Here is a 19,155-nt window from a genome sequence, read left to right as displayed (position 1 = left end):
ATTGCTGACCTTTCCATCAATCATTGTTAAGCTTAGCTGATATGATACGTTAATAGAGAATTCCTTTATTTTTATGCAAATGGGCTCCAGTGCATTTATTTCATCTTTTAAATATTCCACTAAATCTTTTGTTGTTTTCTTTGACTCCTTTATATATTCAAATCCAATGGGTCTACAAAAATTTTTTGAACCCGGAGTTGTATTGATCCATATATCTTCAAATGAATTTCCGATGCTTGGCGATGATGGATTAAGGGAATATGAACGAATTCGTAATGGCACTAATGATGACATAAATACACTTTTGTAGTCTGCTAATGTCCGACTTCCACAAGCTTGTTTGTATTCTGGAAGTTCTGATAAACCGTCACATCCCCACTTACACATTAAGACAACATCACAGTTATGAATTTTCCTTAGTTGGTCTTCTGAAAAGTCTGACACAATTCTTGATGCTGTGTTTTCGAGCAAAGATGATATATCAATACAAGCTTCCACATCATTAACAGCAATAGGTGATGGTAGGATAGTTTGTTTTTTTCCTGGATCGCCTTGTATGATGGTAATATATTGTGTCCTTTTTCATGCAGAGCTTTCCTTAATATTTGGTACTTATTTCGACTGAGACCCAGTTCCAACATAACCGCTATTGCTTCCTCTTCAGTAAAATTTGATTGTGATGTTGGAGTTGGTATACTTTCCACAATTCGCTTAAGTCGTTTTGGTGATGCATTAAGAAGAATAGTTGCAATATGTACGGCATCCATAGGTTGGTTTTCCTTTTTCAGCATTTCGTTAAATGTATCAGCAATTTCCTCATTTGAGATTGAAAAAGTTTTTGTGTGACCCTCGACCTTGAACATAAGTCTTCGTATGACTTGCAAGGCGCTCCTGTTGATGTGTTATAAGTTGAGATTTCCGTAGTAGTTTCCATCCAACTACAAAATTTTAATCGAAATTTCTTTTGATTTCCATAAACAGACTTACTTTTTACATCAAAAAGTTTTCAATTTTTGATATGCCTGTTTTGTCTACTTTTCTACTATATGTAGTTTTTATATAATTTGAAATGTCTTCAATTCTTTCTGGCCCTTTTGAAGATACACTCCATAAAACGGAACACAACTCTTCGTACTTTAATGTAATCTTCATTGTAGATTTATTAAATATGGTACTTAAAATGTTTAAATGAACATATTTTTGAATATTGTCTTGAAAATTTTTGTAAAGAATCGAGAATTTCCCTATCTAACTAAAAAAAGATATTATGGGATAAATATGGACTAAATTGTTGTAGCTATCTGCGGCCCTATTAAAATTTTGATATAAATCATAGTTTTAGAAATTAAACAAATATGTAATATATGACAAAATCTTTATTTATGAACAAAACTCAATGAAATTTTCAACGCTTGTTAAATTTGCCATTTCAAATAAGAAAATGAAAAAAAAAATGAAAAGGTCAAAGGGCATCCCGCAATTCCCAAAAATAGGAATGAAAATCCCAAAAATGGGATTTTTTACTTTTTTGTCCACATTTCTTTCAGGGCTGGGAAAATACTTTTGGAGTAAATAGAAAACATATTGAGGTTTCCAAAACTGCTTTCAGTTTTCTGATCCCAGCTTTGGGATTTTAAAACATGTCGCCCAAAGTTGAAGGAAGGACGCAGTGGCAACATTTTCAAAAAATAGGAGTTTTTTACGCCAAAGCGTTCTGTGTAAAGATACCTTTTGGAAAACTATAAAATTGTTATATGTTTTTAAAGAAAATTTTATTAAGACACATTTTTGGCAAAAAAACGGCAAAAATCTAAAATTTTTTGAATTATTAAATTAAAAAACGTATATTTTTGGATCTGTAAATGATATTGATCTGAAATTTTTTGTATATTATTGGAAATTTTGTTGTCTAATTTCTCTATTGAGTCCATTTGGTCCAAAATTACGCCCGGTATTCAAAAAAGGCGGACCAAGGTATGGTAAATTTTGTATCACTAAATTTTTAAATGCCTATAACTCGGATATTATAAGAGATAAGTAGTATGTCCAAGCATGTTTTTCAAGATCTTTCAGAAAATATAAAAATCTTTGTATTTGGGTGAAAAACAAAAAAATGGCATGAGTTTAAAAATTTTACATGTCGTAGGTACCCTACTTTGAGCCGCCACAGCGACGTCCCTGGGGCATCTGCGGGGTTCATCTTCAAAACTTAAACTCGAATACTCCTTGGCTACGCTCACGCCAAATTTTATCCCGATCGGATCAGCCGTTTAGAAAAGCCAGATTTATTTCCAAAAAATTTCGATTCTGCCCCACTGTGCAGTGTAGCTAAATTGGTAGTTCGTTTTGTATATAACATTAAGCGGTATGAGCATATTTCTCTATTTATAAAGCTTTTTCTTGGTTTGAGTTTTGATAATTTCGTGAAGTTTAGAAATTTACTGCTTTTTTATAGACTTTTTAAGTTCAATTCGCCCATTTCTTTACAGAGATCATTTGTGTTTTCTAAATCCACAAGAAATCCGCAAATATGTATTCGTATTGCGCCTTTGTGGAATGTTCTACCTTACTCGTTGCGTATTTTTTCTCATTCCAATAATGCGTTTCGTTTAAAACTCATAAAATACTTTTCTAACATTATTACCCAGATTACGTTTGTCAGCTTTGTGAATATTTTGTTCTTTGCCTATTTATACCCTACACCACTATAGTGGGGAGGGTATTATACGTTTGTGCTGATGTTTGTAACACACAAAAATATTGGTCCTACACCCACCTTTAAGTATACCGATCGACTCAGAAACACATTTTGAGTCGATTAAGACATGTCCGTCCGTCCGTCCGTCCGGCTGGCTGGCTGTCCATGTAAACCTTATGCGCAAGGTACAGGCCGCAATTTTCAAGATAATTTGATGAAATTTGGACCAAGCATGTTTTTTGGCACAAGGAAAATGGTTGAAATCGGTCCATTATTTCACATAGCCCCCATACAACCGTACCTCCCGATTTGGGCTTTTAATGCCCTAATTACGTCAAATATGCTATTATCTCTCTAAAAATTGGCACAAATAAGTTTTATATAAGTATAAATGACACTGCAGATTTTCGTAATGATCGGCCCTTATTTGACCCTAGCCCCCATACAAACCCCCCTTCAAAAAATGTCTTAAACGTCTAAAATTGACTTGTAACCATTTGTATCGCAATGAAACTCAACATAATTAACTCTTATTTAAAAATACATCCTGTTCCCAAATTTAATGAGGATCGGCCCATGTTTTACCTATACTCCTATATAAAGCTTCATTTAGAAAATTTGTTTTTTATCAATAAATTGCTTAAATACTTTGGAATTAAGGTAAAATTCAACATAAAAGTTTCTTGTGAAAAATAAAAATTTTTAAAATATACTCATGGTGTAGGGTATTATATGATCGGCCATGCCCGACTATACTTTCCTACTTGTTTTTAACTATTTTCTATTTTTTATCATCTTCTGAATTTTATAATAGTAATAAAAATCTCACTAAATGCATCTGTGTCAAACATGGAAATGATATAACATATATTATTTGATGTGTCGATATATTTCTACATACATTCATACATACATACATACATACATACATACATACGTACATACATACATACATACATACATACATACATACATACATACATACATACATACATACATACATACATACATACATACATACATACATACATACATACATACATACATACATACATACATACATACATACATACATACATACATACAACGTTGTAAGATCTAACAACCGTGTATACATAGCTTAAGTGCTTTACAGAGGTTTCTAATCGTATGGAAACTTTTTTAACCCTATTTAAAAGCTTAAAATGTCTTTCAAATCTTGAGTTATTTTCAACTCAAAATATCGTTTAATGTTTCAGTTATAGACAAATGAAAAGAGTAATCTACTACGGTTAAAAATTTGCTGAAGTTTATTCAAAGAGTTTTTATTTAAGACTAATATACATACAAAGTTGAACAAAATACAAAAGTTACTAACACATAAAGATTGCACATGTAAAAAGAAGAATACATGTTGCAAGGTAGCAAAAGGGTTGCCAAGTTTCAACAGTTACTACATCGATAGAAAGCCAGTTTGAGCAATAGAGGAATGAGTTCGATTTCTCCGTTTTATATTTCATGTCATAATGAATACCGATAATTCGATAACCTAATTTTTTAAATTGGTTAAAATATACAAACAAAGTTGAGCAAAATACAAAAGTTACTAACGCATAAAGAATGCACATGTAAAAAGAAGAATACATGTTGCAAGGTAGCAAAAGGGTTGCCAAGTTTCAACAGTTACTACATCGATAGAAAGCCAGTTTGAGCAATAGAGGAATGAGTTCGATTTCTCCGTTTTATATTTCATGTCATAATGAATACCGATAATTCGATAACTCAATTTTTTAAATTGGTTAAAATATACAAACAAAGTTGAGCAAAATACAAAAGTTACTAACGCATAAAGAATGCACATGTAAAAAGAAGAATACTTGTTGCAGGGTAGCAAAAGGGTTGCCAAGTTTCAACAGTTACTACATCGATAGAAAGCCAGTTTGAGCAATAGAGGAATGAGTTCGATTTCTCCGTTTTATATTTCATGTCATAATGAATACCGATAATTCGATAAACTAATTTTTTAAATTGGTTAAAATATACAAACAAAGTTGAGCAAAATACAAAAGTTACTAACGCATAAAGAATGCACATGTAAAAAGAAGAATACATGTTGCAGGGTAGCAAAAGGGTTGCCAAGTTTCAACAGTTACTACATCGATAGAAACCCAGTTTGAGCAATAGAGGCATGAGTTCGATTTCTCCGTTTTATATTTCATGCCATAGTGGATACCGATAATTCGATAACCTAATTTTTGAAATTGGCTAAAATATACAAACAAATAATATAATATATATAATCATATCGCGACCCTCGTTAAAAATTTTAAACATAAATTTAGTCTAAATATATCATGAGGCTTACTTTATTACAGATAATTACGTATTTTTTTCACGGAAATAACAAATTTAGAGACGGAACGTAAATATCTTTTTTGCTTAATAAACCCTCAACAAAAACAAAGAAAATAATTAAGATGTGTCTTGGCAATTATATTTTCAGAAAAGAGAAGAATGTCTCAAGCAAGTGGCAACATTAAGAATGTTGTAAAAACTGTAAAAATCTAGTTTTGTTAATATATTTCGAGACTCTTTCTTGGATTTTGTGGTCTTTAAACTTAACTAGTGTTAAAATGCTTATCTTTAATAATAAATATCAATACTTAGACCATATTTGTTGGCTATCTTAGTTTTAATATGTTTACTATGGCATTAAAATTTTAGAAAAAAGTGTTAACAAAAAATTGTTCGATGAAATTAATTTCTTACCTACCGTGTGCCGACTAGAAAAATAGTACGGGTTTTTCCCCATAAAAAGTAAATAAGAAAAATCTTAAAGGAGTTTTCTTTGTTTTGTTTTTGGGGTAGCGAAGCACACTGGGTATAGCTAGTAGTTAATTGAAAATAAATTATCTTAAATTTTTACTCTGAATACTACTTAAATAAACTATCAATAAAAAATAATGTATTTTAATTTGTATGTATTTTTCTAGTACTTCGTTGACTTCAAACTGGTTTCAAATGATGGAAATGTGACCTCTGTTTACGCCAACAACTTTATGCAGTACATGGGATTTGCTTCCCAGATACCAAATTTGATATTTAACTGGTTAAACATTTTTGTCCATTTGGGGTAAGAAAACTTTTCTAACATTTTTGTAATGTATGCAGTAAATTCGAATTTATAAAAATTTTTTAATATACATAGTATATACCCATCAAAAAATAATTGATGTCGTACTTTACAAACGACATCTTAATCAGATCTAAAAATGGGATTGCATATTTTTCGCTTTTATAAACCAAACATGTCCTTATAAATACACACACACTACAAACAACATATTCGAAGTACTTCAAATTTTGATGAAAAACCTATGAAATTTACATAAGCGTGTCATTGATTGTAGTTGTTATTGTTCCTCTTGTAATTGTTAGAGCTATTTCTGTTTCCTTGAGTTTGTTGGTCCTGACTACGCACAGTGGTATAGGAAAAAAAAAAGAGGGAAATAATTCGGTACCTTCTAAACGGTTAATCCAATTTTAATGAAATTTGGTATGCACAAGGAGGTGTTGTCGAGTTTAGGTTTTGAATTTGGACCTTATAGGCCAACCAGGGGCCCGGCGGGGGTCCTCAAATTAGGACACCTCGACTATGTTAAATTTTTAAAACGATCCTATTTCTTCATTTGAGTTCCGATTTAAAAAAAAATTCGTATATAGAATCTCCTCATTTTATTTTTACCGTCCTTACTTTAGTTTTTTGATAATAGCGGGTCCAAATATTCCCGATTTTCGCCATTTTTTTTTATTTGCTTAACAGCAAGTTTATATAGTTATAGGCATTTTAATTTAAAAAATTAAAAAAGGCGATTTTTTTTCCATTTTTTTGGGAAAAAAGTATCTTTTTCTTTTTAAGTTATCTAAAAAGTTTCTAAGAAGATGTATATAGAATTTATACTTTTTGGAAAGCTGACTTTACATAAAATACGATAAATGAAACAAAACCTAAAAATTTTTGATACCGAGGGGACCAGGTCCATCCAAAAACCCTATTTTTTATGGAAAATTAAATTTTGAGCAAAAATTCTCAAATCGCATAGTCGATATCAAATTATAGTGACCTGTTTTATATGACCCAATATGTTCTTAATCATTTTGTAACGGGTTTCGATAACCCCGCCCCTGGTATGGATATAATAGGCAAAAAACCAAAAAATCCCATTTTTGGGATTTTTAAAACTTTTTTGGGAATTCCGGGATTTCTAATAAGAAAATTCGAAATTTTTATTTAATTTTGGATTTTGAGTAAAAAAAATCTACCAAACTCTAAAAATTTATCAAAAAATATTTATAAATAAAATTTTTATTACAATTTGAAAAATTTGTATCTTTGCAAAAACTGAAACTGAAAAAATTTTTTAATTTTTTTTTAAAAAAAGTATTCCGCAAATTTTTTAATTTTCAAAAATTATATACAGTTTTGAAAAATAGACAAAATTACCTTTCCATTGATATATAACATGCCTACCTAATGTTTTTTAAGTGACAAATTAATTAGGGAAAACTCAACATCTTTTAGAGAATTTACCTAGTACTATTATTTTCATCCATACATTTGTTAGGCATGTTTTAAATTTAAAATTAAATTTAAATTTTTATTAATTTTTACAGCCACTTTTTACGATAAATCTTTTATTCTTTATCCCTAAAAAAATTAACAAGTATTTATTTTATATAAAAATAGTCTTTATTTTTTTTTATAAATTAATATAATTTTGTAAAATAATCGGTATCACAGTAGTCCATATCTAAAAGATAAAGTAAATCTTTAAATTCATGAATACGTTTTGTAGGAAATCCAACGTTTCCTTATAGTAGATAAAACAGGATCAGAAGATAGAATCAGATTATTAAAAATATCTTCATTTTGAGACTGCCTAGAACACTTCCTTGAGCTAAACTGATGAATATGCTTAAAGTCTCTATTCCTCGATTCTTGGGGTTCTTCTGTAAGCTCTCCTAAAGGCAGAATATTGTGTTCTATGATGACCTTTCCATGACATAATATCTTGTGAACTGTAGGTGTCATTTCTTTCCAGGGATATAATTCCAAAAGTAATTTAGAAACTTTTGTAGAATACTCTCCGAATTTTGTTGCGTTCACTTTATGCTTGCTATTTATCGCCATTAGAATAATATTGACCTTTTGCAGTAAATCCATATTAATTCCGGTTATTTCGGAAGTAGTTTCAAAATGTTTGAAAAAACGTCTAGCGGTATTACCATCGTTTGTGCTTCCATATCCTGTGAGTGGTTTATCAATATTTAATCCCATCCGCTTTTTAAATTCCTCTTGAATTCTTCTTTTCTCACTGGCTCTCATTTCCATTAACTCCTTATTGTTATTTGCACTTTTGTTTGCATTTTCCGGTATGCTTCTGTACTTTAAATCATATGCTAAATGTAGAAAATGTTCCAGAAATCGTATGCGAGCATGTAGGGGGGATATTCAAAATTGTAATGTTTCCTCATTTATTGACCTTTGCTTGGAAATATTCGAAAATTCTGATTTTTTATCACCACATATGTAGCAGTACCAAGTAGATGATGTTCCTGTAATGGCATTTCCAACTTTCACATCAATCATTGTAAGTTTTAAATCATAGGACATGTTAAACGAATAATTGTCTATTTCGATTGTTATAGGTTCCAAGTTTTTAATTTCTGCTTCAATACGATTTATCAAATCTTGCGTTGTTGTTTTGGATTCCTTTATATACTCAAAGCTTATTGGCCTACAAAAAGCTTTGGATCCTGGAGTCGAATTCTTCCAAATATCATCGAAACTGGTTGATGGAGAATCGCTGTCAGCATACTTTCGAATTCTTAATGGAACTAGCGATGCCATAAATACACTTTTATACTCGGAAGATGATTCACTTGTGTTGATTTGTTTATATTCCGAGAGTGCTGATAATCCATCACATCCCCACTTACAAATGAGTTGAAGATCACAAGAATTTATTTTTTTTGTTGGTCTGAAGAAAAGTCAGAAGCAATCCTTAAAGCAGTATTTTCGAGTAGAGCGCCGAGTCCAATAACAGCCTTCCGATCAGTTATTTCAATAGGAGATGGTATAATGCTTTTCTTCTTTTCATTTATTTTGTCATATGATGGTAAAACATCCACTCCTTTTTCAGATAGCGCCTTTCTTAACGTTATGTAGTTATCACGACTTAATCCCAGCTGCAACATAAGCGCAATAGCTTCTTCCTCAGTGAACGTTGTATCAGATGATGGTGTGGGTATACTCTTTACAATTCTTTTCAGTCGTCTTGGTGATGCGGTTGGAAGAATATTTGCAATTTTTATGGCATCCAAAGGCTGTTTTTCTTTTCTTAACATTGCTTTAAAAGTGTCCGAAACTTCTTCGTTAGATAAGGTTTCTAGTGAAGTTGATAACCTTTTCCTCTTTGATTTTGAGCTCAAATCCTCATACTGCTTACAGGGAGCACCAACAGTTGATACGCAAATAGCAACTTCTACACATTCATCCAGCCAATCAGAAAATTTCGATCGAAATTTAGCAATGGAATACCGAACACTCTTCAGTTTTATATCAACTGATTTTATAAAATTTTCAATTTTACATATATCAGTTTTATCCACTTTATTTTTCTGTGCAGTTTCAAAATATTTCAATAAGAAGTTGACTTTATCTTGAAAAGGAGCTGAAGAGTGTTCAAATAAAATGGAGCACAAATCATTTTTTTAGTACGATCGCCATGGTTAGAAAATTACAAATAATTACAAACAGATATAAACCTGTCTTATATATTAATTACAGGTACTTAAATTAAATTATTTTTTAAAGGGTTATGATATTCTACCTAATATGTAATGAATTTTTCCTCAATAGGTCACTTTAATAAGCTACCTATTAAAGTGACCTATAGGGGTAAAAATCATTACAGTTTAAAAAATAATACCTGAACATTTTTTAATATATGTAACAAATTTAAGAGTTAACCTTATGGATGAAAATAATAGTGCTAGGTAAATTTTCTAAAAGATGTTGAGTTTTCCCTAATTAATTTGTCACTTAAAAAACATTAGGTAGGCATGTTATATATCAATAGAAAGGTAATTTTGTCTATTTTTCAAAACTGTATATAATTTAAAAAATGTTTTTTATTCAATTTTTGCGAAGATACAAATTTTTCAAATTGCAATAAAAATTTTATTTATGAATATTTTTTGATGAAATTTTACAGTTAGGTAGATTTTTTTACTCAAAATCCAAAATTAAATAAAAATTTCGAATTTTTTGGTTTTTTGCCTATTATATCCATACCAGGGGCGGGGTTATCGAAACCCGTTACAAAATGATTAAGAACATATTGGGTCATATAAAACAGGTCACTATAATTTGATATCGACTATGCGATTTGAGAATTTTTGCTCAAAATTGAATTTTCCATAAAAAATAGGGTTTTTGGATGGACCTGGTCCCCTCGGTATCAAAAATTTTTAAGTTTTGTTTCATTTATCGTATTTTATGTAAAGTCAGCTTTCCAAAAAGTATAAATTCTATATACATCTTCTTAGAAACTTTTTAGATAACTTAAAAAGAAAAAGATACTTTTTTCCCAAAAAAATTGCAAAAAATCGCCTTTTTTAATTTTTTAAATTAAAATGCCTATAACTTTGGACTCAGTCATGATTTTTACATAATTCTTTCACTGCTTGATATATAAACTTGTTGTTAAGCGAATAAATCGAAAATCGGGAATATTTGGACTCGCTATTATCAAAAAACTAAAGTAAGGACGGTAAAATTTTAAAATTTTAATTTTCAAATGCGAATATCTCCTAAACTATAAAGATAATTTACGACGACATTTTTTATAGTGCTCGATGAGGAGATTCTATATACGAATATAGAATCGCAACTCAAATGAAGAAATAGGATCGTTTTAAAAATTTAACATAGCCGAGGTGTCCTAATTTGACGACCCCCCGCCGGGCCCCTAGTTGGCCTATAAGGTCCTAATTCAAAACCTAAACTCGACAACACCTCTTCTTTGTGCATACCAATTTCAGTAAAATCGGATTAACCGTTTAGAAGTTACCGAATTAACTATGTTAACTATGTTATGTTAACTATGTTATGTTAACTATGCGCCCATCTTTTCCCATTTTGTCATATCCATTTTCGAATAATATAACCATGGCGGATTCCAAACTACTTGGATTTCTGCAGGCTAAAACAGTCCTCATTGGCTCTGGCATTTTATTCTTGAATATGTGGAACGCTGACCTTTGATTGTTTATATCTATAGAACATGGCGGCTTTATTATTCAGTCTCCTTAATCGATATTTAATATCATTGTAGAAGTAAACTGTTGTCCTATTAAACGTTACAGATCTAAGATCATCAAAAAGTTGCTCGCAAGTTTTCTTTTCCCCGAAATTGTTCCGTAACACGGTTTTTATCTCGTCCCACAATTGGGCTTGGGTATTTATTTCTATAATTTCCTGCGCTTTTCCCGTTAACCTACTTTTTATTATGTCCGAAAATACGAGCTGCGATAGTTCTTCGTAAGTTCTAAGAATAGGGTGTATCCTATCTGTAAGTTTTGTAAAATTATTCAAGTCGTTCTCCTGTTCCCGTTATACAATAACGGGATATGATTCGGTTCTACCATATTTAGATAGTTATATGTATATGGAAAATTCTCTTTTTAATTTAGATTTTGGGGTTCGAAAAAATTATAAAATTTTTTAGTAGCACATCAACGATATTTTGTGTGGATAATGTCTAACATCTTAGAAGTACAATTATCTTCTCGTGAATAATTTTTAGCAAAAGCCACCAAAGTTATAGCGGTTTAAAGTTAACAGTTTAAAAAAAATTCCAAAATTACGTTTTTATCTGAAACTCGAAAATATAAGCGTGGATATAACCCACAACGAAGAACCCAAAATACAAATTAATTTAACCCAAATATTTTAAATATTCTTGGATAAAAGAGATTTTTAACCTCTTCAAAAAATATTTTTTTATAAAACTAAGTACACAATTTTTATAGACTATTTCACATGATGAATTAATACATTAATTTACAATCATTAACTAAAAAAATTATGCATTTATGTTTGATAGATTAAAAATTATGAGGTTTTAATTTATTTATGCCCAGCAAAAAAATTGAGGAAAAAGAAGTAGAATTTTCACCACAAATAACATACTTGAAGTACTTCCAATTTTGGTGAAAAACCTATGAATTTTACATTAGCGTGACATTGGAGGGATGTTCTTCAATTTTGACAACTTTGAACTACATCTAATCTTATTTACAGAAGCAGTAAAAATTCGATATTTGGATGCCAAAAATAACCACATTCTTTCAATGACATGCTTATATAAATTTCATTGGTTTTTCATCAATCCTCCATCTCACTTTTAATTGGGTTTTCATTTGTAAGGAAATATTTGGTTCATAAAAGCGAAAAATATGTGATCGCATTTCGGATGTAATTAAGATGTCATTTGTAAAGTATGACAATCAAATATTTTTTGCTGGGTGCATATATTCGAATGCATTTTTTAAAATTGCATTAAATCCATAATGATTGTATTTTTTCGTGCTGCTAAAAGAATAAAATTTTATTAATTTTATTTTTTGTGGTTAGCCAATAACTGCTTGTTTATAATTATCTTCTGCTTACATTTCTGAATTTAAATGAGTAAAATGAAAATCTGTATAAAGTTTGGAAATAAATTTCATACACATGACCGAACTTTTTTCAATGCATTTAATGCAAAATCGTACTTTTTTCTAACGGCTTATCGAATTTGGTATAAGCGTCATTGTCAGCTACCGATTAATGTTAAGTGTTACCAATTTTAATTAGCGGTTTAGGTGTGCTTCGACAAATTATCTTGTAACTCAAGAAACACCGTGTTTTATGCGAAAGAGAAATCGATGAAATTTCTTTTTTAGTTAACATATCCCTTCTTATCTACAATTAACTGCTTTTTTCATTTCTAAATTTAAATGTATTATTAATCCAAAAAAAAACGTTAAAATGAAAACCAGTTCGGTTAATTTAAATTTTGTAAAGAAATTATATATTTACATGAATGCAATTTTTTATACTTTTTTAATGCAGAAACGTACTTTTTTCTTATAAGCATCATTGTCAGCTACCGGTTGATGTTTAATGTCCCCAATTTAAATTAGCGGCTTAGGTGTGCTTCATCGATTTTTGTTGTGAAAGAAACCCCGTGTATCCAGTCCTCGAAATACCTTAATTACATTTTTTTGATGCAAACCAATTCTTTCTATATAAAGATTGATTGCTGATAAAATTCAGAATTTAAAATTTGTTTATAAAGCGAAAATTCGCAAAAGTAAAAAATGAAAATTTCGCAATTTTTTGTATTCGCTCTAACATCATTGCATGCTAATATTTTATCGCGGCTTTATGATTTCTACATGTAAAATTCTAAAGTATTTCGATCACGCGATATTTTGGGTATATTGAAGTTACGCTATTAGTGTGCTATCGAAACATTTACGTTTATTCTTTCAATATCTAAGCTTCTCCCACAGTGATATCTTCTAGAGCACATTTTGGAGATATACATCAAACGACGCGTTTGCATTGTTTGCATTTTCTCGTTTCTAAATCTTGCATAACCGAATATTATTTCTAACCAAATATTATTTCTAAAAAATTTTAAATTTTGTAAAATTGTTTGTATAAATTTGGTTTCAAAACTTTGCGAACACGTTATTCTTTACTTATAATTCGCACAAAAATTAAATATAGACTATAGTCATTCGTCAAGTGTGTACTGCCTTCATTAGCAAAATTGACTTTCTCATTTGTATGCCGCCCTCATAATATCCAAAAGTTGTGGAAAAAACTAGTTGGTTTCAATCAGTTTTTTGAGAAATTTTGACTTTAAGTGTTTATAATAGGATGTATACTACATCAAATCCGAAGAAATACACCTAGGCCACTATAGGGCCTGTTGTGCGCTCCATATCATGAGAAAAAATGGAAATGAATGAATTATTTTTCAGCTCACAGAAACTCAGTTTCATGAACGTACATAATTCCTAAGAATCTTCCAATCAGTGTTAGTCAGGAATGTTATTTCCGGAATAACATCACTTCCAAGATACTTGGATCTAACTTCGACGAATGCCTGACAGTGGCAAAGAAAGTGTTCCAGAGTTTCACTGTCCTCTCCTCATGCTCTATATTCGTCTGAATCCGCACGTCCAATTTTGCAGAGATGTGCTCGTAATCCTGTGTGTTCACTCAGAATACGTAACATCGTACTAACTTCAGACTTGCTCATTTTGAGGAGATTTTTCGTTTTGCTCTCATCAGGGCAGAGTACCAAATATTCTCTCATTTCTCACCCACGCTCATGTAAATGAAACAAATAATTTTTGTTGTGTTATCATCTACTCATGTACGAAAAGACAAAACAGTTTTTACTTATTCATTCTTGTGTGTATTGTTTTGTTTTTTATTTTCATATACAAAATTGCGAAAACAATACAGAAATATTTTTGTAAACTTCACTCCAATGAATGAGCATAGTTTTATTTTGCACTCTAGGATTCGAAAATTAAAAGGAAAGAATATTTTTCATTTAAAATGAACATGAGTTTTCATGGTTGATAAAACACGAACGAAAGCTATGGCAACCTACTTTGTTTAATGCTCTCAAGCAATTAAATGGAATATTTGTATTTTTTTGCGCTTGTTGAGTTTTTTGCTTATTGTGAAAAAACTAGTTTTTATTTTTTTCATTTTCAAACAACTCACACATGTATTGTAAATATTAATGAGTGTGATGAGAACACTTCACAACTTTGAGTATTTGCCATTTTTGGTTTTCATCATTCACTTTACAAAAATGTGCTAAACTAAAATATAAAAATATTTTCATTTATATGTGCTTAAAATAAAAGAAAAATTAACTTCTCATTTTAGAATTTGACCATAAAAAACGGAAATTGCAAATTTCATTAATGTCTATTTATTACGAATGTATCAATTAAAGTGTTCGTACATGAATATTTTTGAACCCTGCATCAGGGTCACCCCATAGGATCTTTGTGGTTCTACCCACTGTTTCATTATTCCAAGAGGCCTTATGGGATTCTCTCACCCTTATTTTTAGTTCAGATTTCGTTGCGTCGAATGGTTTTGCATTTGTCAGGTTAACTGCCTTGAGCTCTCTTCCCTTTAAAGCTATTACATTCGCCCTTTTCTTTACCGACTACTCCCGAGTGGGATGGAACCCATATGATGTGAACCTTACATCCTTACCTTACCTTACAATCCAATACTGTGTTAGATTTAGATCTATCGCCTGATATCGCCCTAATTGCCTTCTGGCTGTCGGTAAATATATGAGGCGCTGTGGGCGCCATATTTATTCTAATCCAATTTACGCATTCCGTTATTGCTCGTTCTTCTGCCTGGAAGCTTGTGTTGTGATTTGGTACACGGTGGTATATTTCTGTTTCTGGGTCTTTAATATAGAACCCCAGCCCCACTTTGTCCCCCAATTTAGAACCATCCGTGTAACAACGGATTCCATTCATCCAGCCAATCAGAAAATTTCGATCGAAATTTAGCAATGGAATACCGAACACTCTTCAGTTTTATATCAACTGATTTTATAAAATTTTCAATTTTACATATATCAGTTTTATCCACTTTATTTTTCTGTGCAGTTTCAAAATATTTCAATAAGAAGTTGACTTTATCTTGAAAAGGAGCTGAAGAGTGTTCAAATAAAATGGAGCACAAATCATTTTTTTAGTACGATCGCCATGGTTAGAAAATTACAAATAATTACAAACAGATATAAACCTGTCTTATATATTAATTACAGGTACTTAAATTAAATTATTTTTTAAAGGGTTATGATATTCTACCTAATATGTAATGAATTTTTCCTCAATAGGTCACTTTAATAAGCTACCTATTAAAGTGACCTATAGGGGTAAAAATCATTACAGTTTAAAAAATAATACCTGAACATTTTTTAATATATGTAACAAATTTAAGAGTTAACCTTATGGATGAAAATAATAGTGCTAGGTAAATTTTCTAAAAGATGTTGAGTTTTCCCTAATTAATTTGTCACTTAAAAAACATTAGGTAGGCATGTTATATATCAATAGAAAGGTAATTTTGTCTATTTTTCAAAACTGTATATAATTTAAAAAATGTTTTTTATTCAATTTTTGCGAAGATACAAATTTTTCAAATTGCAATAAAAATTTTATTTATGAATATTTTTTGATGAAATTTTACAGTTAGGTAGATTTTTTTACTCAAAATCCAAAATTAAATAAAAATTTCGAATTTTTTGGTTTTTTGCCTATTATATCCATACCAGGGGCGGGGTTATCGAAACCCGTTACAAAATGATTAAGAACATATTGGGTCATATAAAACAGGTCACTATAATTTGATATCGACTATGCGATTTGAGAATTTTTGCTCAAAATTGAATTTTCCATAAAAAATAGGGTTTTTGGATGGACCTGGTCCCCTCGGTATCAAAAATTTTTAAGTTTTGTTTCATTTATCGTATTTTATGTAAAGTCAGCTTTCCAAAAAGTATAAATTCTATATACATCTTCTTAGAAACTTTTTAGATAACTTAAAAAGAAAAAGATACTTTTTTCCCAAAAAAATTGCAAAAAATCGCCTTTTTTAATTTTTTAAATTAAAATGCCTATAACTTTGGACTCAGTCATGATTTTTACATAATTCTTTCACTGCTTGATATATAAACTTGTTGTTAAGCGAATAAATCGAAAATCGGGAATATTTGGACTCGCTATTATCAAAAAACTAAAGTAAGGACGGTAAAATTTTAAAATTTTAATTTTCAAATGCGAATATCTCCTAAACTATAAAGATAATTTACGACGACATTTTTTATAGTGCTCGATGAGGAGATTCTATATACGAATATAGAATCGCAACTCAAATGAAGAAATAGGATCGTTTTAAAAATTTAACATAGCCGAGGTGTCCTAATTTGACGACCCCCCGCCGGGCCCCTAGTTGGCCTATAAGGTCCTAATTCAAAACCTAAACTCGACAACACCTCTTCTTTGTGCATACCAATTTCAGTAAAATCGGATTAACCGTTTAGAAGTTACCGAATTAACTATGTTAACTATGTTATGTTAACTATGTTATGTTAACTATGCGCCCATCTTTTCCCATTTTGTCATATCCATTTTCGAATAATATAACCATGGCGGATTCCAAACTACTTGGATTTCTGCAGGCTAAAACAGTCCTCATTGGCTCTGGCATTTTATTCTTGAATATGTGGAACGCTGACCTTTGATTGTTTATAGCTATAGAACATGGCGGCTTTATTATTCAGTCTCCTTAATCGATATTTAATATCATTGTAGAAGTAAACTGTTGTCCTATTAAACGTTACAGATCTAAGATCATCAAAAAGTTGCTCGCAAGTTTTCTTTTCCCCGAAATTGTTCCGTAACACGGTTTTTATCTCGTCCCACAATTGGGCTTGGGTATTTATTTCTATAATTTCCTGCGCTTTTCCCGTTAACCTACTTTTTATTATGTCCGAAAATACGAGCTGCGATAGTTCTTCGTAAGTTCTAAGAATAGGGTGTATCCTATCTGTAAGTTTTGTAAAATTATTCAAGTCGTTCTCCTGTTCCCGTTATACAATAACGGGATATGATTCGGTTCTACCATATTTAGATAGTTATATGTATATGGAAAATTCTCTTTTTAATTTAGATTTTGGGGTTCGAAAAAATTATAAAATTTTTTAGTAGCACATCAACGATATTTTGTGTGGATAATGTCTAACATCTTAGAAGTACAATTATCTTCTCGTGAATAATTTTTAGCAAAAGCCACCAAAGTTATAGCGGTTTAAAGTTAACAGTTTAAAAAAAATTCCAAAATTACGTTTTTATCTGAAACTCGAAAATATAAGCGTGGATATAACCCACAACGAAGAACCCAAAATACAAATTAATTTAACCCAAATATTTTAAATATTCTTGGATAAAAGAGATTTTTAACCTCTTCAAAAAATATTTTTTTATAAAACTAAGTACACAATTTTTATAGACTATTTCACATGATGAATTAATACATTAATTTACAATCATTAACTAAAAAAATTATGCATTTATGTTTGATAGATTAAAAATTATGAGGTTTTAATTTATTTATGCCCAGCAAAAAAATTGAGGAAAAAGAAGTAGAATTTTCACCACAAATAACATACTTGAAGTACTTCCAATTTTGGTGAAAAACCTATGAATTTTACATTAGCGTGACATTGGAGGGATGTTGTTCAATTTTGACAACTTTGAACTACATCTAATCTTATTTACAGAAGCAGTAAAAATTCGATATTTGGATGCCAAAAATAACCACATTCTTTCAATGACATGCTTATATAAATTTCATTGGTTTTTCATCAATCCTCCATCTCACTTTTAATTGGGTTTTCATTTGTAAGGAAATATTTGGTTCATAAAAGCGAAAAATATGTGATCGCATTTCGGATGTAATTAAGATGTCATTTGTAAAGTATGACAATCAAATATTTTTTGCTGGGTGCATATATTCGAATGCATTTTTTAAAATTGCATTAAATCCATAATGATTGTATTTTTTCGTGCTGCTAAAAGAATAAAATTTTATTAATTTTATTTTTTGTGGTTAGCCAATAACTGCTTGTTTATAATTATCTTCTGCTTACATTTCTGAATTTAAATGAGTAAAATGAAAATCTGTATAAAGTTTGGAAATAAATTTCATACACATGACCGAACTTTTTTCAATGCATTTAATGCAAAATCGTACTTTTTTCTAACGGCTTATCGAATTTGGTATAAGCGTCATTGTCAGCTACCGATTAATGTTAAGTGTTACCAATTTTAATTAGCGGTTTAGGTGTGCTTCGACAAATTATCTTGTAACTCAAGAAACACCGTGTTTTATGCGAAAGAGAAATCGATGAAATTTCTTTTTTAGTTAACATATCCCTTCTTATCTACAATTAACTGCTTTTTTCATTTCTAAATTTAAATGTATTATTAATCCAAAAAAAAACGTTAAAATGAAAACCAGTTCGGTTAATTTAAATTTTGTAAAGAAATTATATATTTACATGAATGCAATTTTTTATACTTTTTTAATGCAGAAACGTACTTTTTTCTTATAAGCATCATTGTCAGCTACCGGTTGATGTTTAATGTCCCCAATTTAAATTAGCGGCTTAGGTGTGCTTCATCGATTTTTGTTGTGAAAGAAACCCCGTGTATCCAGTCCTCGAAATACCTTAATTACATTTTTTTGATGCAAACCAATTCTTTCTATATAAAGATTGATTGCTGATAAAATTCAGAATTTAAAA

The 19,155-nt window shown here is 30.3% G+C and overlaps 1 protein-coding gene across 2 annotated transcripts in view; it reads left to right on the top strand.

Moving 5' to 3' along the window:
- LOC119606699 (equilibrative nucleoside transporter 1) overlaps positions 1-19,155 on the top strand; it is a 201,201-nt gene that overhangs the window by 17,013 nt on the left and 165,033 nt on the right. For both annotated transcript variants that reach the window (XR_005231677.1, XM_037960268.1), the window contains exon 2: positions 5,671-5,810. Coding sequence is in view for 1 of the 2 variants with exons in the window: in XM_037960268.1 (XP_037816196.1) it covers positions 5,671-5,810 (140 nt within the window). In the remaining variant the exon portion in view is untranslated. The remainder of the gene's footprint in view (positions 1-5,670; positions 5,811-19,155) is intronic.

The sequence above is a fragment of the Lucilia sericata genome, unplaced genomic scaffold (genome assembly GCF_015586225.1).
Source record: "Lucilia sericata isolate MDLA Ls3-8-SP2 unplaced genomic scaffold, ASM1558622v1 Contig000613F_arrow, whole genome shotgun sequence".
NCBI lineage: Eukaryota > Metazoa > Arthropoda > Insecta > Diptera > Calliphoridae > Lucilia > Lucilia sericata.
The sequence above is the reverse complement of the archived record's forward strand: the minus strand, read 5'-3'. Positions and strand labels throughout refer to the sequence as shown.